Genomic DNA, 24,005 nt, shown 5'->3' on the forward strand with positions numbered 1-24,005 from the left:
TCTGGTTCCTGTGTGACTGTTCCAGAGAATTTGCTCCCCGGTTGTCTCAGCCCTCGAGTTCCTCCCCGCTGGAAGTACTCTGTTAGCCTTTTCACCTGTAGTTCTCTCTCCTCATCTACCTGCTTGGCAGCCAGTTATATTTGTTTTCTTTGAGTTGTGGACTCCTCCTTGTCTTCAGCTGCACAGCCCCAGTGGTTGTGTTACAGTTATACCATCTCTATACCAGTGTTTCCCCTTCAGTTGTAAACCCTTGAGGGATACGCTGAGATCCCCTTCCCTGTCCACAATTGGATCCCACTCCCAATTCTTCCTGACACTACCCAACACTGATTCCCAGAGTAACTCGTCAGAGCCTGAAAAAGAGTTCAATTACTTGTAAAGTCGATGGAAAGATGTGAATACACACAAACTTGCGTACGTCATATTTTCGAGGTGAGTGGATTTCCTCTCTTAGCATATTCTCCTGAAACATTAAACTTTGTCCCTACAGCTGATCAACGTGACAAGTCTCCCAACGTCACTGACATTCTCTTGTGATGACAAGCTGATTATTGCTTGTTCCACTCTCTCCAGTGTTTGTGCACCATAATTGATCAGTATTGAACCACGACAGAGACGTTGAGCCAAGCTAGCCGAAGGATTTGGTAAAGTGGGTCCGTGCTTGGTGGTCCGGCCGGGAGCTGTCGCATGCTAGCATCCTCCGCTAGCCCAGCGTGTCAGACTGATCACTAGCATTGCACCTGTGAAGAATAGCTTTGGTGTGCCTCTTGCTCGAAATAATCTGTAGCGGTTAAACATGATACAATGAGTGGGGACAGCTAAGCTAATTAGCAAGCCTCCACACCCACCTGCAGCTATGATCTGTCAGAGACCACTGACCACGGCCCACAGCTTCCCGTTTGATTATCAAATTGTCAGCGTCACCTAGATAATCGACCACAGACAAACACCTCACTACGCACGGTAGCAGCACAAGAGCAGCAGCAATATTCCCATCCTCTTTCAAGGAGAATATGTGGGCTCCCCTTTTTGAAGGCAAACACACACAAGGATAGTGTTCGAATGGCACCCGAATAAAAACATTCGAGCAACCGAACTGTTTAGTGTGAAGCCATTTGTCTTCACTAGCGTTTAAAAAAAGACACAAAAGCAGCATCAAATCCCCCAAAACGAACCTATCCCTCTTTTAACACTGATCTCAAGAAAAGTTGATGCATTCTTAACAGAATTCATTATCTCAAGATACTAAAACTTGTTATTTTTTTTAACAAGCTTTAATTAAGTCAAAAGAGGACATGAGTTGATTGACTCATTATTTCAAAATAACGACAAAGCTGTTAGATTAAAAGGATATCCGTTATGTCATCTGGCTCCGGGTCGGATGGCAAATAAAACGCATATCCCCAAAAGGTGGCATGTTTAAAGCCCAGCAGAAAAGCCTCAGCGCTGTCCTGAGGAGGGCGCTCTACTTCACCCACGTGTGAATATTTAAGTTGGGGCCTATAAAGGATGATGATCGAAACTCCAGCTACCAGGCCGGCTGTCAGGAAAGTTGGTGGAGGTTTAGGCAGAGGAAGAAGTTGTTAAATAATGAAGCAGATGTAGATCAGTAGACATGCAGGATTTTCTTTTTACCGTATTTTCCGCACTATAAGGCGCATCTGAGGCGCACCTTCAATGAATGGCCTATTTCAAAACTGTTTTCATATATAGGGCGCACCGCATTATAAGGCGCATAGGATAGAAACAACTGTAGTGGCTGGGGTTGCGTTATGCATCCACTAGATGGAGCTGCGCTAAAGGGAATGTCAACAAAACAGTCAGATAAGTCAGTCAGTCAAACTTTATTAATAGAATACAAACCAACGTTCTGACAACTCCGTTCACTCCCAAAACAAGGAAGTGCATTCACAATACGGTCCCGTGCGTACCGGTAGCTGCGTGACTGATAGCCTTGAGTTTGAACTCTGCGTCGTAAGCGCGTCTCTTGAAAGGTCCCATTTTGGGGTCTTTAAACACACACAAGTGGTGTGGGACTGGAATTCCCCTTTACTGTTTTTACTGCTGTTACATCGGCGATGTCCCCTGACTACGGTAGCCATAATTAACCAATATTGATCCATATGTGGGCTGCACGGTGGTGCAGTGGTCTGCACTGTGGCCTCACAGCAAGAAGGTTCCGGGTTCGAGTCCCGGCTCGGGCGCGGGATCTTTCTGTGTGAGTCTCCATGTTCTCCCTGTGCCTGCGAGGGTTCTCTCTGGGTACTCTGGCTTCCTCCCACCATCCAAAGACATGCGATTTGGGGACGAGGCTGATTGATTCTCTAAATTGACCGTAGGTATGAATGTGAGTGTGAATGGTTGTTCGTCTCTGTATGTTGGCCCTGCGATGGACTGGCGACCTGTCCAGGGTGAACCCCGCCTCTCGCCTGTAGATGCTTGGATAGGCTCCAGCCCCCCCGCGACCCTTACGAGTAAGGAATAAGCGGAAGACGACGATGGATGGATGAATGGATGGATCCATATGTAAGGCGCATCGGATTATAAGGCGCACTATCGGTTTTTGAGAAAATTAAAGGCTTTTAGGTGCACCTTATAGTGCAGAAAATACGGTAATTCACTTTCTTTAACATGCAAAATGCTTTTTGTTTTTACACTTTTTTTCATTTTTAATCACTTCTCAAGAGAATGAAGGGACCTTTATGAAGTTTTAACATACATGGAAACATGAACCTGGGGCTTTACATTCAGTGTTCTCGTATCAATAACGATAACAGGAAAGTTATTCTCTGAATAAATCTGCAGTATTTACAGTAATATGAAGCAGGACAGTACTGAACTACCTAAGTTTTTTTTCCCCGACAAAGTCTTTGCCTGCCTGCATAATACTGTTTGGAGACATAATGGTGAATTCCTATCACAGAGCCACTTTAACCCTCCCTCATTATAAGAGAGAAGAGGACAGCACAGTTGAAAGCAGGAGGGTGGGACTGCATCCATGCCGTCACTCTGTACAGCCACGGCCGACTTCGACAGGTGCCGGCGGATAATTGGGCGGCGTGCCGACTGCAACTGCTGCGCTGCTGTCTCCTAGAGCTCATTACTATCACTCAGACGTTCCCCTTAAAAACCTCCACAGCCACATGACTCTGCGGGTTTGGTAAAGCGACGTCTTGAAATCGCTTGAAATGTTGACATTAAAGGGCCTGTTACCCTGCGAGCTGCTGACAGACTGTTTGGATGGATAAATGATTGTTGGAGGCATGAGGTTTCAATGCATAGCACATGTGTAACTGCAGAATCTGGCGAAATTATTCAACCCTGGTTCTGTTCAGCCTGAGCTTCATTTGACGAATGGAGTTCAAGAACTTTCTGCACACAGGCTTTGTCAGAAGAAGCATACCTTCACCTACAGAAGGGTACTGGACCTGTGTGACCTCCACTTCTCCCCAAGTTACACGGATGCTGCCAAGTAGAATTAACAGTTTACGTCCGTTTCCATCAGAGACGCAGGTCAAGACCTTGTCGTGCAACACGTCCCAGACCAACACATAGTCGTGGCAATGCGGGGTTAACATTTGTCTCGCGCATAGGTACTCTCTTAAAATACTTGAAAATACTCTCTGCAGCTTTTGTGATGCTAAAGTTGGTCCTGGTAACTGGTTTAAGCTGATGGATCACCTGGTCCAACACAGAACATATCTAAAAGCTGACGAGAGGAACAGAACTGGCACCACTAAAGAAGTTGAACCCTCGACAACTGATGGAACTGAGCAAAGACAACTTCATCAACATGTCATGAATTAGCTTGTTGGCGAAACTGTTAGTGGAGGGGGGAAAAAAAAAATGTTTTGGCAAATCTTTTAATCACCCTCTTTTTTTATCATTTATCGAACAGCTGCTAAAGAAATGTTTTTTTTTGTTGTCCAACTGTCCCAATCTTATTAACATCTGGAGGGACTTCTTTTCAAATTTTGCACAAATGTCCACTGGGACTGTCAGATGAATCGAGAATATTTTGGTGGTGAGAGTTGGAGGTTGTTGTGACAGACACGTTTCACGTAGCCAACGACAACTGCGATGTGGTATTTGTAGTTTGTTTTTATGGAGTTGAGTTCCAAAAGAAGAATGTTTGCGTTCTGACATTGGTTCAAATGCTAACGGTACTCTACCCTGCAATCCATAAATGCCAGATATGAACCCAATCGGATGCCAAGAAACTGCAAATTTAAAGTAAACCGTTTTCTCATCTTTACCTAAATTCTTGATCTCATTGGATTGAGCTTCAGCTGCAACTTTCACAACTTAATTTAAAGCTAATACAGCTTAATAAAGGACAACGTACGATGGTGTCAAGCACAAAACCCCAGTATCAATCAGTTTAAAGTAGGGCTCAAGAATATCGAAATTTTATCCCAAAATTTGCAATATGGTCTCGCACAATATCCACATTGGAGGAGGTGCAATATTTTCTAATGACTTAAGAAGCTCTCTTACAGATCCCCCCCAATACTTCCACATCACAAGAATGATGACTCCTCCTGACACTCTGAACCATCTTGTAATTGCAGTATCAGTCAAAAAATAATTTTGTTGTTGTTTAACGGAATCTTTCATGGCACTCAACTTACAACAGAATCACGAAATACAAACACTGAAAAGAGAATCAAAACACCCCAGACAGTAGACATAATTACCACAATAAAACGTACATTTAGCATTGACGTTTAAACGCAAAGTACAGTAGAACCCAGCCAATGATGCTGCGACCCAACAACTCGTGTAAAACTTTTCCAAATCAAAGAAACTTTAAAAAGTGACGCCAGTGCCAGCTTCGCTGCGTCTGCTGACCAGGCTAATTTCTTCAAAGCAAAGATACTAAATGACCTTCTATTCCAGCTTAGCAAGGCGATGTTCAAAACAAACTTTCTGTACTTTGAAAGGAAAAGTTACTGTACCTAATGTTCTTCAGTTAATATTTGATAAAACCAAATGGTTACATTCATTAAACAACATCCCTGACAGCTTCAAACAACCTGAGCAGTCTTTGATTGTCAGTTTTACTTACATGTAAGAAATCAGAACAGATGGTCTGAATGTCAGTAAAGCGAATCGGCTAAAAATGCAAACTGGATTTGAGAAAAATCAGTGGAGGCCCTTGTGTGGGTTTTCTCGTTGGTTGCAATTAATTTCTGCAGCTTTGAATAATCATAATACACTTAAGTTCTCTCTTTCTCTCTTCCTCACACACACACACACACACACACACACACACAAACACTCAGCCGTCTGTGTCAGTACAAATACGGAGAATGCTGTGGTGAACAGATGCTCCTCAGTACATATCTGATCATACAGCTTTTAATAAAGCTTGTCAAAGAGCAACAACACCTCGAGAAGCATCTGTAAATTGGAGTGCACTTTATTAAAAATCTGTTGACATACGAAAACTCTCCGTAACGTAACTCCAGCCTGGCCATGAAGGAAAACATTGTTCAGCGTTGGAGTTCTTCAAGAGTTGTTAAGAATCGCAGCTAAAGCCAAAGACCTTCATGGGGCTTTTCAGAACTTTTCAGAGAGTATTCTTTCTCAGCTGCTACCAACTCAAACCACGTTCTATAGTAATTACACTAGTAATTCTGAGTAAGTATGTCACTCGTTGTGGCATGACTGATCAAAAAGCAATCTCAAGATAAAATGTACCACAGTATAATGAACTGTAACTTTCTATTACCTATTTTAAGTGTTCGTCATTTGCATTACTTCAGTTCAATTCAAAGTATGTTTTTTTTGCATTCTGCCATTTTCAAAGTCCCCTTTCGTTTCACAAAATAACTCCAAACTCTGAGCTAACGTGCTAGCTGCAGCCTACACCCTGAAAATGGCAATCACTGAAAAAGTCAGATTGGCTACTCTACTGAATACTTGTAAGGAATGCTGCTGATGACTATAGAAACACGTCTCCTGAATACAAAACAGGTTTAATCCCCCATTTTGATGGATCTTAACTTTGTTACCTTTTTGGAGGCCTCGTCGTCCGGAGGAACTGATCGCTAAGACCCGCCCATGAACGTGTACGAGCCAATCACAGTTTACAGCTGCTACACAATACAGACCTACTAATGTCGGCCTGTGGCGTAACTGCATGACTGCATCTGGTTTTACTCTGCTTTATAAGTCTGTTCTCTGGTCATGGCGCTAAATGTTTCTGCAAGTGAGCAGCAGACTGCGAAGGGGGAGGGGTCTTGGTGATAGGTGAATGAAGGGTCTGGAATCTTGCTGATGGACACTTCCTCAAGGTCTTACGGAGGAAGTGGGGATCGAACCAGAAACTCCTTCATCCCTGGAGCACCACTTCTGTCATTTTATATGCTTGGAAAAACTGCATTGTTGTGCAGTTTATTTCGACTGCAGCATCTTTTTTAGGCACTAGTTTGTGTGATGTGGCTGGTTTTAGCTTACGCTTGATTGATCGACATTAATTTCCTTTCACATCAATTTGCAGAGGAGATGCGCTGCAGTTTAGGCTTGTAAGAGGAGTCTATTTTCAAATACATCACTGTCTGACTATGACGACTCTCAGACGTCAGGTCCTCTCTGAGGACGATCGACTGCTCACCGCCAGTGTTTCTTCACTCCAGGTTTTGTAATTAGCTGTCAGCACCTTGAGCTTGGTGCTGTAATTGGTTCCTTTGCCTTACATTTATTAAAGTTGACTATTTGAGAACTTGATTTGCGCTGTGTCCTTCACGGTGACCGAAATACTCAGTTCAGTGCAGTGCTCGAGCTCAAGCAGACCAATCCTCCAACCATGTGCTGCTCAGGCTAAGAAGACGACGACAGCTGAGAGGCTTAGTGGGTCAGGCCTTCCTATCAGCCACATCCAGTGCTTTTCATCTATTACTGACAAATGTGACTTTCTACAAGGGGGCAGTGAAGACACGACCTCTGCTTTACCAGATAAACTGACAGCAGGCCTGTATGTGAGCATGTAAGACTCAAGTGCTGGTTTTCACTCTCATTTGTTTCTGCTTTAGTAGTTTCACAGCAGAGGTGCAGTGTTATTTCATTAATATTCATGGCACTACTATTTACAGGCTAAAAGAATATGAATTGAATAATCTGAATATGAATCTGTTTCAGCAGATTGTAAATATCTCAAGCAGCACCGTGAACATCTGGCGCGTACGTTGCTAAATCAACACCTTGCAGAGCTTAGAGACCGGACCTCTGTGGGTTCTGCTGTTACTCATTTCTGGCAGGTTACCTTATACATACGGCAACGTGACTGCACTTCTCTTTTTTCTCTCTCTGCCCCCCGAAGTGTAGCTGAGGTTTAACCGGAACAGATAGAGAGCAGAGTCAATGAGTTTGTCACCGCCTCCACTGCTCCATCAAACGTTGTTCTGCCAGATCTTGAGGCTGATGTGAGACCATCGGATCACATATTGATGGATGATTGAACATAAAGTCCTAATTAGTCTTAATTTTATAATAATTTAATTTAATAAAACCAAAGATTGAAAGCAAGCGTGCTTGTTCGGTAGGGTGGAAGTAGGTGGACCAGGAGAGTCAGCAGCAGGCAGGCAGCAACTGATCATTTATTTAAACTAAAAGAAGGCACCAGCACGGAATACGGAACTCAAAAAAACCCAACAAACTAGAAAGCCAAAAGTAACTGACAAGACGTGACTGGCGGGATACACCAGGTAGATGGAACAGAGGATCTCACAGAAGCAAAGAGGAAGTCAAAGAACTGATCAGGGCCAGAGATCTGAGACTCGGGGAACAGAGCAGAAAATAGTGCAGTGCAGTAATGAGCTCGTAATGAGAACGTGGAAATCAGTTAGCATTGTTGAACACCTGGTTCCCTCATTTAAAACTCAGTGGTCTGTAATTAGTTTTTTTGTCAATATTAATTGGAGTCTCAAAGCTAATACCAAGTGTCTCGTCTTACGTCATCACACACAAAACCAAGGGAGTGAGAAGCTAGCACTGAAGTCACACAAACATGGTGTTGTTTGTTAGCATAACGTTAGCTTCGTAACACGAACAATTGCATACACAATTCCAATTATAAGACTGGCGACCTGTCCAGGGTGAACCCCGCCTCTCGCCCGGAGTCGCTGGGATAGGCTCCAGCCCCCCCGCAATCCTTAACAGGAAGAAGCAGAAGACAATGGATGGATGGATGGAATTCCAATTATAAACAGTTTGCAAAGTTTATTTTTGGCAGTAATCCAAAAACCAATGAAAAAAAATCCCTTTGGCTACCATTGACATTTGGTAGCCATTGATGCTACCTTCCAGATTGACCTATCAATTATGTAGTCCCTGCAGCAGCACACGATAATTCTTGTCTCTTATTAATTTATAGGAAAAGAAGTACTTGGGAATAATTTGGCTCTCAGATAGAAACCGGCTCCTGATGTTGAAGACCGAGTCAAACAGGGGTCAAATCTCAGCTGAAAGAAACTATAACGGTTCAAAGACCTGAAAGGAGCAGCAAGGTACAGTTATAGTCACCCTTTTGACACATTTATCCCATACGGACATACTGATTTAAGCCAAACATTATTCCATGGCTCCACCCATTGAGATTTAGCCAATCACGTCATTTTTGCCTTTTGTGTTCCTGCCTAAACCAACATGTTTTTCCAGCCCCGCTGCGTCTCCCTCTCTCCCCTCATATCGCCGGCTGTCGGCTGGTAGAATGTAAATGAGCCTCTCAGCAGAGCCTATGATGGTGTCAGGCCTCTCCTTAGTCTCTGGTCTCATTAGAAGCCGAGTGTAGCTGACATTTACCCAGCCAGTGTGTTGACAAGCTCTTCATGCGGGGCATGGGTCAGAACAATACTCAGAGAGACTTCCACCATCCCCGGTCATTTGCAAAGAAGGTGCTGGTGCCTCTGAAGTGATTGTATGTTAACTAAAAACTGTTAAAATGCTGGTAGAAAGCGCTGAAATGTAAAACAAATCCATACATATTCCTCTCTTAATGAGCCATTTGGTATAATTTGAAAGAAAAACATGAAGTCATGCCAATTCCTGGCAGCTTTACTGATTTGAATTCTTAATTAGCAAGCATTTTCTTTTGTTGTCGCGTCGACAAAAGCGCGACAAACAGGGTCAAGGTCACTCTGCACAATCACCTGTGTGATTTTACTAATGATTTCCTCTCAGTAGGCTCATTGGTCATGTCAGCGCAGCGCTCATTGTCACCTTAAAGAGTTCATTAAAATTAGCTTTGATTCAGGCGAACAACAGAGCCCTTGTCTCTGGAGCCCTTCGGTAAAATGGAGAATGGCTCCAGTTTGAAATTAATAGGATGGCCATAGCTATTTCCTTACTCGTCCTCCTCTTGGGACCCTGCAGCTCTGTTTTTCTGCGGTCCTCTCATCCTGTTACTAATGCCTGACTCTGTGTAACCCTTATCTCTGTGCTCACGACATGGCCTGATAGGGCTTTGTGTGTAAGCAATTAAAATGGCTTATTTTCCACATAAGTGGGGGAGAGCGGTCAGATAGGAAGCCACAGGCTGCCAGTATCAGGTCTTTGGGTTACAGCCCCCAGGTTAAAAAGCCCCGGGGTACTGAGGGAGCCAAACGAGGCTTCAAGAGTGCAGGCGATGATACTCAGCCGGAGGGAAACACACAGCAGACACTCTTTGTTTTCCATAACTAGCATACACCACAATGAATATTTAAAGCTGCATAAGCGAACATTTCATAATCAAATATTCATTATTTTTTAAATTGTATATGAATTAACTGTTGCAAAAACCGTCAAACCAACTGAATATGACCCTGCAAATCTGTATTTTATCATTTCGCGTTTTTCAAGGGTTGAGGTGTAAATTCACGTGCTTATATTCTCATTTCACGCAAGTGATTTTTTGGGGGGGTGAGGGGGGAGTTCTCGAAAAGCCAGATTTATAAAACAACAGCAAAAGCAACAAAAAAAAAAAGTTAACGATCATCTCTTAAAATGTTCCCTGACGCAGCTTTGACTGTCGTAATCTCGTAGACGATAGCTGGACTACAGAGGATTCCCCTGTCGTTCAGGTACACCGTTCATACGTGTAGAAGTAAACAAATAGAATAAAATATATTCATGATTTATGCATACGTCTGATGAATGAAACATAATCTTTCCGTTCACATCTGTACATCAAAGCCTTTTTCCAGCTGGGATTTCTACCAGGTATACAGGTGTGACACAGTCTCACTATATTCTAATCAACGGCCAAATTTCACCCGAAAAACGTGTTCATGAAATTGAGCTGGAGTTAAAAATGGGATTTCTAAAAAAAGACGCTGTGGTTCAATTCAGATCAAATCAACTAAATCAATTGGATTTCTTGGTAATTTTATCTTAAAATACAACCAGTTGACCTCCGGTGAGTCAGTGCTGAAGGACATAACCTACAAGTTGTTCTCCCTCACTGAAAAAAACAAATGCAAATTACGCAAATGACCAAGGCGTCATCTTGCAAAGTAAAAACTCAAGTAAACGGGAGAGTTCAAAGTCTCACAGTGAAAACTCCAAAGCAACAACAACAACAACAAAACGGCTGTTAAGTGGCATTGCTAACGCTAACACACACGTTCAAGCTATTAGCTTTGAAGGACATAACCAAGATATTGCTGACAAAACCAGAATCACTGACATAATAAGATCCAATAAGGTTAACACATGAGTTAGCTGGCTAGCTACTTAGCCAGCTTTGATTGTTCACCACCTCAAAACCTTTTTTTTTCCCCCCTCGAAGTGGTTACCTTCTCACTGGCTGTTCATACTGAGCGAGGTGGGAGGTGTGACAACTCCAGATGATGAGAGGCATTTTATAAATGTTCCAGCTACATGGAGCACAAGATGGGTTGTGTTTCTCTCTCCCTGATGTCAGTGTGTACTGGCGCGGTCTCGCCTAAAGCAGCCGTTCATGTTTCCTCTTTTCAGCGTTCCAATCAAATACCTCCCAAATGAATTTCTCACCTCTCTGTCCGGTTTCAGCTGAGAAATGATGCCTCAGTTAGAAACTTGAAATGCTGCTTCGATTGGACTGGAGCTCAACTCTGGCGGCCGTGTGCTCCACATTTCAAGAATAGAATAAGATGAGCATGTAACCAATAGATGAGCTGGTAGCACTGCCACATGGCGATGCTTCACTGGCTGACTAAAGGGAGTATAGCAGAAGTTCAAGCAGAGCACTGCTGGCAGCAGCCGCCTCATTCATGCTCCACAATCACGGACTCATTCATCCGCTGTTCAACCACGCTGCTGTTACGTCCAAATACCTCCGTTGATTCATTCAGGCTGTTTTCCTTCCCACCTCCTTATGTCCTGTATCTTTGGTATCAACTAAAATTGGATTTGATGTTTTCTTATGAGTCAAGCCTCATTTCTCAGAGCTGGTCCGTCTCACCAGCGAGGCCATTTTCTAAAGTGCTCTGTGAAATGATGAAAGCAAACATTCTGTGAAAGTTTGCTTCACAGGGAACATCTCGTAGATGGCGATGGCCGACCTGGAAGTTGATATCGCCACACGTTCCCTTGACTAAAAACCAGTGGTGCTTGTGAATGGTACATTTTTATGGTGGATTTTGCACAAAAGTTTATGACGTTTTTTTTCCCAGCAAGATATTCTTTCTAATTGTGAAGCACAAAGCAACCAAGCCAAAAGCTATTCTTGAACTACCAAAAAAAAAACAAAAAACAACCACACCACCCACGCATAAACTTCATCACCGCAACTAAATTTTGTGCCTCTTCTGTAGTCTTATTTGATTTGATGATAAATAATAATTACAATCTCTTTATGTAGCACCTTTCATACGGTCGGTGCAGCTCACATCGCTTCACATGCCAGTGTCATAAAAGAGAATAGCCGCGCAACACAAGTTCAAAAGTTCAAAAACCACCAATAAAAGACCATCAAATCAAACTGCCTTTTTGATGACTCATAAACAATTCAACATTCACAGCAGTCGTATCTCCTGGTGGGACTACAAGGGTTCACCAAGTCGCAAAAACAGGGACAAACTCACTACGCGAGCAACGTTTCCTCTTGTGTCACAGCAGCTTAAACAGCAGCTTAAACGCAATCGGTTTACACACTCCAAGTCCTAAAATGGCACACAGTGAATATAACACACTTTATACTGCACAGCAAGTGATTTCACACGCAGGCTACAGGATGGACGCTTGCGTTTCGCCGATGACGATGTCTTTGTTCTAGCTGGTTAGCAGCAGTTTGTTCGGATTCTCGGGTGACTCGTTTCGAGTTCCTCGTGTTTCAGTCACCTCAATGAACACTTCCCACTAATGAACACCAGAATATTCATGTAACAAAGCAGCCACGGAATTGGAGCATTGAGGAGAGACATTATGGGAACGATACAGAGGTTAGCGAGGCAAGAGATGCGCTCAGTTTGAAACTGGCTGCCTCAGCTAGCTTACTTTTCTGGACCTAAATCAATTATCTAGTGGACCTCCACAGATGCTTGAAATGTGTTTGCTGGGAGATTTGCTCAGTGAGCATGACGTGAAAATTTATATTGATTTGAAGAAAAGAGAACCGCTGGCAGACAATGCTTTCAGAGGACGACGCAGCAGAGAAGCAGAAGACTTTGACCTTGGCCGTGACCTGAACAAACTGTAATGAGTTCTGAAATTCTGCCTCAGCTCAGTATTGTTGTAGTTTTCAGAGTGCTGAGGGCTGGTAAACAGGATATTGAGTCCCAGATGGTTTTGGCTCACATCATGAAAGTTTCTGTAGGCCTACAGCTTTGCACACAGCCATCGAAATGAAACGGAGGGGAGGAAGGGAACGGTTGGGAGGGAAGAGGGTGAGAATGGGGAAGAAAGATGTTTCTACCGTCTAAAATGTGTTTGTGCGGAGGCTTTCTGGAGTTTCCCCTGCGTGACAGGCACATGGTTGTAAGCCACTGGGCCACACGCGGAGCGTCACTATGAGACGCTGCTGAAGAGATAAAATGGATGCGCGGGGGGGAAAAAAAAACCTGGACTCAGATCAGCGGATCTCCGCTTTCTTTCTCTTTTCAGTTCCTCCTCCTGTTCTGCTTCTGCATGAAACAGGATCAGAGTCAGCTGGAGGAGGACTTTGGAATGAGGGGGTAAACCTACAAAGGACTGGGCCTTCACAGCAGCAGAGGAGGATTCTGGGAAGGCTACATGAAATACAGACTGTAGAAATCGTCTGTTAAAAGACGGTTTCCCTTGTGTGTCCTTTAAGCAGCGAGGCACATCATGTGAGACACTTCTATTGGAATAGACATGAGAAGAGTAAAACAGAAATCACTCATCATTCAGTCTCCAGATGTAACAGCTTGTTATACTTACCGTCTGCAGTTTGAGGCCAGATTAATTGTGCGCTAGTCATATGTTTTATTCTGCCACAAGACGGGATTAGACCCAAAGTAACCTGGTTACTAGGTATGGTAATAGGGTATTTTCTTGATCGATCATCGGGAAAATGAACCATCAATTTGATGGATATTGTAGTAGCAGGTGATGCTGAGGGAGCTCTCGGCTGTTAGTGGTCCAGCAGTCTGTTGTCAGCGCAACTTTTTTCACAGCTTCTGCCTTCGGTCTTAATAGTTTCAGCAAGCCTGCTGATGGGTAGTAGTGAAGGAGCGCTTCAAGCTGGCTCGGTTAAAATTGTCGCTCCTCAAAAACCCCGATGTACTCATGGATACTCATGGTCATTTTCTCTGCCTGTTTAGCATCCTTGCTAACACTGCGGTGATGCCAGGCAGAGACGAGGAGGCCAGCGTTAGCCCTGGACGTGTGTACGTTGTTCAAGTGGTACGTTGGGGTCCTTGTCGTGTTGTACTTATACACGGCTTTTTTTTAACGTAAACAATGAACTTTATAGTTTTTCTGTTCTGGTCCTACACCGAACTTCATAATGACGTCTTCATGTGTGTGTTAGCAGCAGCAGCTACCAGGGGGCAGAGTAGTTCATCTAGTTGTGCCTCTAACTAGATAAATATCGCCCCCTGATGGTCAGATGCTTCATTGCTCCAACATAGTGAAATTACACAACGCAACTCAGCCTCCCGTGATCAGTGAATTTTCAGGTGATCGGCAAAATTTGTAACAACCAATTATTGATGAACAAAGCCCATCTCTGCTGGGTGGTGTTAAGTATTTCATGATCACATATTTATCACAATACAGTACCATGAAATAAATATTGCAGTATATTGCTGTACTGACTTTATTTCGCATCTATAGAACGACAACTTCCAGGTCCCAGGTGTTTACAGCAGTGAGGTTAAACAAAGTCCAAGTAGTTAAAGTCACATGTAGCACAGTGTGTGTGTGTGTGTGTGTGTGTGTGTGTGGGGGGGGTCTGCAAAACATGCAAACTAGTGAAAAGAGCAGTCAAAAGGAAGTCGGGGCTTGAGACTGTCAGCAGGCAAACGAGACAAAAAAAGTAATCAGAAGAGAAAGAGGGAGACTGGGAAGAAGACGACAGAGGTCAGTGTGAGACTGTATAGGAACCTCTTGCTATTATTTTATCATTTCTGCAGAGCTCCTGTTTATTCAGCGGCGGCTGGTGAATTTGTTTTACTTGAAATGAAAAAGTGAGAGAAAGGAAAGCGAGAGATCAAACAGAATGTGTGTGAGAGCGAGAGAGAGAGAGAGAGAGAGAGAGAGCCTTCGCTTCCTATTTCCATCAAACGTGCACAGTTGGTGCCAATCAGCCACCGATATTTTACACAAATTCCAATAATTTCTGGAGGTGAGAACGGAAACTCAGCTTATCGAGGCCGTGCAACCGAGCACCTCACATCTTCCCTGGTCTTCCATGTGGATCGGAGAGGAATAAACAAGCGGGCAGTTTACTGTTCCTTAAAGGTTACGTATGTTACACACTCAAAATTACTCTTTACACACTGCAAACGCTGTTAAGTCTGGGTTGACTTTCGGCTCAGACCGATGAGAGAAGCAGGCGGTGTTAATATTCTCTGAGTCCACAGCGTTCTCCACAGTCTCCCAGTTTTGTTGACGCACATGGTGATGTGTTGAATTCACCGCTGGTCACATTTTCAGCTAAATGAATGCCACTAAATCGTTGTATTTGATATGGAAGAAGAAGCGAACACCGTCATGATAGCACTGCAGTTAGCAACGCTGGTGAATGTTGTCCTGAGACAGGACCGCAGAAAGGAGGCATCCCTTTGTTTTGCCATACATTTTCTCATGTGTCATCGTGGTTTTTTTGCCCGGTCATGGTGTTGGCGGCAGTGCAAACCAGAAGGACATTCATTGCATCTTGAGATCCTGCACATAAACCAATTTTTATTATGACTTTAGGCTATCAGATTTACAGAAGAAGAATTTAAAGGTGATATAAATATGGATATATATTCAGATCAGTAGTTTGAAGTGTCGATGGAAAATTAGTGTTTAAAAAAAAAAAAACAACGAACCCAATAAATTTATGTTCGGCCACAGCAGAAACTATCCAGTCTGCTCTTGGTTTTACTGCCTTGCTGGAGTTATTAGGCTTTTAAGTTACTAAATGTGCTAGCTGGCTGGCTAACAGTTCATTTGAGTTTATTTCTCTTTATTGTCTAGACACACACACACACACACACACACACACACACACCTCTTACCTCATTAACTTCAGGTTTAAATGGTCTGAATCTTGTTTTCTCCAGTAGTTTTCAATTATTTGTTTATTATTAACATTATGAATGAACGGATGAAGGAAACTAAGGAGAAAGAAAAACGCCTTTCCTTTCATTTCAGCTTCTTTTAATTCTGCATTTCAGAGCCTTTTCAGCTCTTAATTTTCACATTGGTTTTTCAACAGGAAGTTAGTTTTCATCAGGCATTTATTTTTTGAATTATAAACAATGAATGAGATTAAACAATCATTAATAAATCAATCAATCAGAAAATCAATCATTAATAAATCAATCAATAAATCAATCATTAATAAATCAATAAATCAATCAATCAATAAATCAATCATGAATAAATCAATCATGAATAAATCAATCATTAATAAATCAATTATTAATAAATCAATTATTAATAAATCAATCAATAAATCGATTATTAATAAATCAATCAAGTATTAATAAATCAATAAATCAAGTATTAATAAATCAATAAATCAAGTATTAATCAATAAAACAATGATTAATAAATCAATCAATCAATAAATCAATTATTAATAAATCAATCAATCAATCAAGCTGAATCAACTCAGCCATGGCTCCATTGTTTCAAGAGAATGTGTGTCTGGTTCAGAGACGCTGGAGGAGGACATAGCAGCTGTACTCTGATAGCAGTGCGTGATTCTGGCTGCTGGTCAGGTGGTTCTTCTGGTTCAGCCTGGACAAGGCACCTTTCAACTCCTGATAGCAGGACCCAGGATTGATGTTGGGTGACTTACAGAGTCGTGACAATGAAGGGTAATCCTCTATAACCTCAATGTCATTGTCAGACAGAGACAGCTTCTCCAGCTCTGAGTCTCTCCTCCTGAGCTCATCAATCTCCCCTCTCAGCTTCTTCTGAATGTCCTTAATTTGAAGCTTCTTGGTTTTCCTCTGTGTTGCAGCAGAGGCGTTGATGGCCTTGAGCTGCGCCACCATCTTCAAGTCCCGCTCCCTCTCCCGAATTCTCTGCTGGAACCTCCGGCGACAGACCTCGATGTCTCTCTGCCTCTTGGCTCTTTCCAGAGCAGCTTTCACGATGTCGTGGCCCTTGTGCTCCTCAATAGCACAGAGACAGCAAATGCATTTGTGATGGTCGCGGCAGAACAGCTCCTTCACCTCATTGTGACGCGAGCAGATGTACTGGTTGAGCTTCTTTGAAGGCTCAGTTAATTTATGTCTCATCAGTGCTGGTGAAGTTAAATGAGTCTGCAGATGTCCGTCGCAGAAAGAAGCACAACACACCAGGCAGGATTTCAGGGCTTTTTTCTTGACCCCAATGCAGACATCACAAGGTACGTCGCCAGGTCCAAGCGGGATGAGTGGGCCTGAAATGGCAGTGAGGTCCTCAGCCTTCCGCAGCTCTTCTGTCACGGTCTGCAAGATGGTGTTTGTCTCCACCACCGGCCTCCGTCTGAATGTGGTGTTGCATTCGGGGCAGAGGGAAGTGAATTTCCCAACCCAAAAACGGTTGACGCAGCCTTTACAAAAGCTGTGCCCACAGGGTAGGGTCACCGGCTCAACCATCAGATCCAGGCAGATGGAACAGCGGAGATACTTGAGGTTCAGACGATATTCCTTCGCCATTTCTCTTCTAAGTGGCAGCTCAATTTATTCACGTAGAGATTAAGTTCAGCTTGAGATTTCTGTTTTGCTGTCCGTGTGTCTCAGTGTGGCAAACTGTGCTTTTACATAACCTGCTGTGACGTGTCATTTTCTTTCTGAGATCATATTCTAAGATCAACTTCCAAGATCAAACGCTGAGGGTGAGACTACAGAGATTAAAGAGAGATCAGAGAACACTAGTTCCATCTTTGATATGCCTTTGCCTGATCAAAGAGTTTAAAGGACAGTTTCCACCAAATGCTCACAATGAGACAAAATAGGTGCAGGAAACGTTAAATTACTGTATTTTATAACTTTAGGCTATCAGGCTATCCAGCTGTGTTGATAAAGTAATTTAAAGTCTCCATGGAAATTCATATTTTCAAAAAAAAAAAACAATTTCTTAATGTTTGGCCCCAGTAGAAACTATCCAGTCTGTTATCGGTTTTTCTGGGTTTTTAGAGTCTTGATGGAATAATTTGGCTTTTAAGTTGCGAAATGTGATGTGCACCAGCTAGTTTCCAACTAGCTAGCTAGCTGGCTGGCTAACATACCGGTAGTTCATTTGGGTTTATTTGTACTTGTTTTCCAGCAGCCTCTCCTGAAGCCAAGAATTCTGCTTTTTTAATTGACACACACACACACACACACACACACACACACACACACACACACACACACACACACACACACACGGAGTTTCCAGCTCTTCTCACAGAGTTACTAGAGAGCTCCAGGGATTTTTGTAGACTGGAATTTAGCATCACTGTGAGTTCCCTCAACCAAAAATCAATGGTATTTTATGTTGTATTGTGGATTGATTCATAAAATAACCTCAGTGTCCCCCTCAAAATAAAAAGTTTATCACACATATTTTTCACAAATGAATACCACTTTTTATGATTTTTTTTTTTAAGTGCAATGCCATTGTTAGAAGTCCAAAGCTAACGTTATATTGTAAACAAGCTCCCACGGATGTGCGACTTCTGCTAGCTTCAAATTTAGCCTCTGTGGTATTGCGTGACCGTTGGTATCAACCACTGCTTTAAAGACGGATAAATGATTTGAAATTCAGTAACATGAGCGGTAGTTTAGCTCAGACCTTATTTGAGGCATTCAAACAGTTCCACTGGCTAATTTGGACCACGCTCCTCTTTTAGGTTGTGTGTGTGTGTGTGTGTTTTTTTTAAATGTCTGTCTTTTGTGAGCCAAAATGACTCAGGCCACTTCAGTTAAAAAACAAAACAAAAAAACACTGAAAACTTTCTACTAGTTAACTGACAGCCAGAATATTCACAAATAATACCAGTGATGACATACTCGTTCTCTCCCTATCATTAATTTAAAATGGCAGTGTAAAACATATTGTGTACTGATTCTGTTGCGGTTGTACATTCAGTACATGTAGTATCCCATTCATGTTATACATTTTACCGTACGAGTGCCCTTTCCAGTGCATGCATTCTCGTGACTGTCTGGTTGGGTCAGGTTAGGCTCTGTGTTCATGTCTCAAGTGTACTCTGAAGAATCAAAGTACTGTAAGTGTTGTATATGTCACAGAACAACAAAACACAAAATCCACCTCTACTCAGAGGCCGCCTGACGCCGGTGCCACAGCTGGCCTCAGGCTCGAACCGTCGGACCGTGAAGCCACGGTGTCGTCAGGTGGAGCGGTGGCGGGAATGGCAGCATGAGGACCGGGTTACCCGCCAAGAAAAAAAAAAGAATGACATTGTCTGAACTGCCTGGCCGGCACCAGGCCGCCCAGCTGGAGTGGAGGGCTGGGGGGGGGGGGGGGGGGGGGATCAGTGTGACCCCAGGCAGCGAGCCCAGAGCGCTAAACCTCATCATTCCTGCTACTAATGCTTCCAGCTAATTGGAGCCTGCCAGCACTGCCAGTTCTGCTCGAGGAAAAGTTCCTCGAAGTTGCCAGATGATGTCATGATGGGATTTATTGCTTCCCTCCGCTCTGTGCTGAGAAACCCAAGTGTTTTATGAAGCATTAGCACCATCCAAAATAATCATTTAAGATTATCGTTTCTGGTTTCCAGTGTTTTAAACTGATTTAATGTGGAGTTGAGCCGCTGTTAGCTGAGGCAACAACTGAACCTCTGAGCTAATTGCTAAGATGGGAGGTGATGAGGAGCCCTGTTCATAGAAAACTCAGTCTGAATTGACACTGCTGCCCTTTTCAGGTTCATTTTATTATTATTTTCTAAATAGAGAACAGTTCTACCAGTACAGCCAAGAAAATATTGTTCTGAAACGCTGCCAACTGCACATTCACAGCCTTCGTTTGTATTCTCCGCTGCATGTAATCCCATTGGTTTCTTATGTTATTTATCACGTTTATTAGATGTGTGGCAACGGACGGGGGATGTCACGCCTGCTGAGCAACACATCATCGCAGGGCTCCCTCTCGCTTCAGGTGAGACATTATTATCATTTGAAAGGTATAGAAAAAATAGATGTATATTAGCAGAAAATGCACAGCATTTACATCATGCCACACCTATCAGGAACCATTTCTAGATGAGGTGCTGAAATCTTCGTGTAAGGTTTTAAAGGGCAATTAGCTCAAACATTTACATGCAGGATTGCATTCTGCAGTGACTCACAAAAACTCTTTCTCACACCCAAATGATCTGAAACTTCTAAAGTTCACCTGTCTGTAATCCGATTCTCCAGGATAATTCGTGGTCACTTCGCGGTTCAGGGAAAATCTCCGAGTTAAGAGAGAGAATAGAAATATGAATCTTTTCTTGTTTTCATTAAAATTACAGGTTTATGTTGTTGACAGTGGAAGGGCAAATGCGAGAAGTCCACCTTCTCCCTGTGAGAGACGGCTGTCGTGGCTGCATTCGTATTCTCTACAGATCTACGCTGTTACTTCTGTCTTGATTCCATGTCGGTGCAGTATTTAATCAGACGCTGCCTGCTGCGCGCACCAGCCGCCAGGTGTCAAAAACAGGGGACGTTTTAAGAGTCTCTTACCTGTAATTGTCCCACTCCCTTCCCGCACCTTAACGCCCGTTTAAACCATCGGCGGGGCTGCTGCTACAATCCAGGTTGCGTCTGTGAGACATGTGGATCAGTGGAGACGCAAAAACACGGGAGTGGTGGCAGTCCAGAGATTAAAGCGCATCTCCTAGAGGGTCAGCGTGGACATGGTCTAGCTTCTCCAGGATCCAGACCTCCTCTGGGGTTTTTTGTTTTACTCCGGTAGTCCAGCAGAAGAAGCAGGCTGATGACAAAGCTATGACAGCGCCGTGAGAGTGCGTCTCTCCTGGCTGACAGTCCCTCACAGGATCCGAACACTTAGGAACGATGATGGTGACAATTATGATGATGGTGATGATGATGATGATGATTCCCAAAGTGAGAAAGACCCCGGATCAACCACTTGTGCCTCGGGTCTTTGCTCCGCCGCGTCTCTCCTCTGTCTGACAGCTCCGCGCTGTGCGCACTAACTTTTATGACGCGTCCGGAGCGCACAGCGCGCAGCTCGACTGTAATCCGATTAGGAATTGATTCCTCAAATTTGACTGAAGCGAAACAAAAGAACAACTATCAGATGAACTCAGGAAGGGAAAAACTAAATTTGATTTGTTAAAATTCGGGACCTAAAACTCATTATTTGTCAGATAAACCACCTGAATTACCCCCACCCGGAATTACCACTTGATTAAAACCCCACTAATTCACAGTCTGAGAAGTAATCATGTTGTAACTTCGAGAGCTGACAGGGCGCGTGAGGCGATCTAGATGAAAGGTCATGGTTAACCAAGTCCACTGACTGAGATTATTTCCCACTCAGATCCAGAGGTCCTCAGAAGTCCACACACCTGTCTCCATCATGTGCTCATCCTTTGATATGCAAGTACGCACGTTCTCTCCCTTTATATTGAAACACTACCTCGTCAAAAGTTGCCCTCTAGTGCCACCACGTGGCTGTAGGACGTAGTGCACTCATTCCTCCACCCAGAAGAAACAGGATTCAAAATGAGAGCAGGTCTTCAATTGTGAGTATATTTCACAGTAAGAATATTGATCCAAAATCTTTTACTCCATAGTGAAAACATCCCTTATACACACACACACGCGCGCGCACGCACACACACACACACACGCACACACACAGTTTCTTTTTACAAACAGCAAAATGCCACGTTATAATGCATGTGAGGAGACGACAAATAAAAATCAGAAAAGTGACATAAGCACAAAGTGATTGGCTTGCTTTTGCAGTTCATCTCAGAACAAACGGGGATGCTCAGGAAGTCTTTGTAGCTCGCTCCGTCTGGGACATCACGCCATACCGTTTCATTTGAACTCTTTCCTCGCCAAGGCTTTGTTTTTGTTAAGTTGCCAGCCATTGCCAGCGTTTTTGAACTTTTTCTCTAATATTTCAAGACCCTCAGAATATTTTCGTGCAATGATAATGAAACAGAACATATTAGAAGAAAAAAATAAAGTTTCTATTTGCATTTGGGAAAAAACATTTTGTAATTGCGTCTATTTTTCAATCAGCACTTGAATGAAGGTGGTTTCAAGAAAACTCATTCCATACAAAAGGCTGAAAAAGCACAATAATACATGAATTTATGCTTTTAAGGGGGTTTTCCTCACTCTTAAGTGGTTACTTGATTGTATACAAAAAAAATACCCAAAACAATAGTAATGGGCCTGGTTCTGCCAGCATCCGTTCTCCTGCTCTGCCCAATTACAGTGTTTCCAAGGTCGGTCTGGCGCAGCGCCACATTCACCCTGGAGAACCACAACGTGGACCCATCTGCAGAGTCTTCTGGCCTCTGGAACTTCTCGGTCATCCGTTTTGGACCTTCATTCAGAAGTTGCACAATAGCGCCCTCTACTGCATGACACTGACAACAGCGATGGCCAGAAAAATCTCAATGGCGAGGAAAGAGTTAATTATAGGAAAATATCCAAAGGCGGTCTTCAGAGATGTCAGATTTCCTGTCTCTGAGTGACGTGAACCGACGCTCGTGGGTTCATCGACGATTGTTCGAGCTGCTTCTGAAAGGCATCAGTGGCTGTTGCAGTAGTAGTTGGTGGACTCCCAGAGTTCCTCAGCACTCCTCTTTGATGTAGATTTGTTCGTCTGTGTCGGACTCCAGGTGCTCCAGCCGGTCCGTCTGACCGTTCATGATCTCGTCGGGGGTTTTCATGAACCTGGAGAAGCAACACGTTGATAGAAAACCCTATTAGGGTAGAACTGTTGCGTAGATGCTCAGAACACTGGTGACTAGACTGACTTCCACTATGATCCAGCCTGTATCGCACACTTAGACTTAAAAGTTAGAAATCCTCCTGAAATGGCGATGAACAGGTTAAGAGGCCATGTATGTGCTGCAGGGTTGTAACATGATGTCAAAGAGCAAAACAAAAGAAACGTGCTCAAGACGCTTCACCTAAACATGCTGCATACAGGTCGAAGAATGCTCCTCAAAATCAGCACATCCAAAAAAAACAGAATTAGCTGCTGGGTGAGCCTCATGAGTAATGGTGTGCATGTAAAGAGTGTGTGACGCGTGTGTGACGCGTGTGTGTGCTGGGGTACCTGAATAGAAGTCTCTGGCCAGGCTCTTTCCTGATTATGTTGAGTTTGTAGTAGTGTCTCAGTGCACGTGACATCTTCTCGTACGTCATATTGGTTCTGTTCTGTAATGACACCGATACAGAGGGGGGAGGTTACAGTGAAATCGGTTTGGTCATGTAGACTCTTCTAGAAAAGGCGGATTGTTCTGATGAGAGGTTATTTCCTTACTCTAAGCTACATCACGGTACAGTCCCCCGATGTTCATTGTTACTGTCACTGGGAATAATACACACACAGAAACAGCACCTAAATATGCAAAAGGGAGAAGTTTTCCTGGAATAGTTTCTGCCCGGAAGTCCTCCTAATAGGCTACATGGTTGACGCGCTCTACCGAACCAACCCGCCCTCTCTCCAGTTAATTGTGGGTGAGAACACACAGAAAGGTTCAAAATAAGATTTGCCAACAGGCAGCAAACCCGACGTGCCAGTGGGAAGGCCGGACGGTGAACTGCTTCACTGTCATTGAACTTTGTCTCTATATACTCCATCAACAAAGTTCCTTAAAGTTAGACAGCGGCTTTCAGACAGAAAAACCTTTCGTCACACCTCCAGTAATCCCCACTCAGGCTACAGCAAGGGCCGCTACATCAGCAGGAGGCTATTTAACCTTCATATTTTGCGTACTTAATTCATCTCAAGTTCGGTCTTAAGATAGTTGGTTAACAGGATGTTCGCGTCAACCCAGGGATGACCTGCCAGGTCTTAATGAGTTTTATGTTTTCTCTTTGTTTGTTTGGTGTGATAAGCAGGGGAAGGTTCCCTCTTTAGTTCTTTTTTTTGGCCCACAACTTTATTGCTCCCAGACATCATGTGTTGGTCCTGTGATGGACTGGTGACCCGTCCAAGGTGAAACCCGCCTCTCGCCCGAAAGCAGCTGGGATAGGCTCCACCCCCCCACGACCCTTAACAGGCTAAGCGGTTAAATGGATGGATGTTTGTAAGCCACTTGTATTTTTGTTCTAATGGGTTGAACAGCAATCATTCAGTGAGTCCTTACATGAATGCTGATAGCAGGGAGAGGGTCCTTTGTCCTCACTGAGCTACCTGCAGCCCAGTAAAGACAAGTGAACAAAGGCAGTGAA

At 43.5% G+C, this 24,005-nt stretch overlaps 3 protein-coding genes across 4 annotated transcripts in view; all 3 read right to left on the reverse strand.

Annotated features, from left to right (window-relative positions):
- Positions 1–21,272, reverse strand: part of LOC147262327 (chemokine-like protein TAFA-2) — a 75,603-nt gene extending 54,331 nt beyond the window's left edge. The window contains exon 1 of the mRNA XM_086201085.1: positions 20,298–21,272. The gene's annotated coding sequence lies outside the window, so the exon portion shown is untranslated. The remainder of the gene's footprint in view (positions 1–20,297) is intronic.
- On the reverse strand, positions 16,219–17,373 carry LOC147262328 (E3 ubiquitin-protein ligase TRIM47-like). The gene has a single exon (XM_086202376.1). The coding sequence runs from the start codon at positions 17,283–17,285 to the stop codon at positions 16,290–16,292; it is 996 nt and encodes a 331-aa protein (XP_086058502.1). The 5' UTR covers positions 17,286–17,373; the 3' UTR covers positions 16,219–16,289.
- Positions 21,273–21,308: 36 nt separating the features above from the next.
- Positions 21,309–24,005, reverse strand: part of etv6 (ETS variant transcription factor 6) — a 34,406-nt gene continuing 31,709 nt past the window's right edge. Inside the window, exons 7-8 of one of the 2 annotated variants that reach the window (XM_086201084.1) lie at positions 22,885–22,985; positions 21,309–22,496 (exon numbers count right to left, since the gene is read on the reverse strand). In XM_086201084.1, the coding sequence (XP_086057210.1) occupies positions 22,394–22,496; positions 22,885–22,985 (204 nt within the window). In that variant the 3' untranslated portion in view covers positions 21,309–22,393. The remainder of the gene's footprint in view (positions 22,497–22,884; positions 22,986–24,005) is intronic. The other variant, XM_086201082.1, reaches the window with a different exon arrangement.

This window comes from Aulostomus chinensis, chromosome 4 (genome assembly GCF_037954235.1).
Source record: "Aulostomus chinensis isolate RoL2024-O1b breed Wild chromosome 4, RoL_Achi_v1.0, whole genome shotgun sequence".
NCBI classification, from domain to species: domain Eukaryota; kingdom Metazoa; phylum Chordata; class Actinopteri; order Syngnathiformes; family Aulostomidae; genus Aulostomus; species Aulostomus chinensis.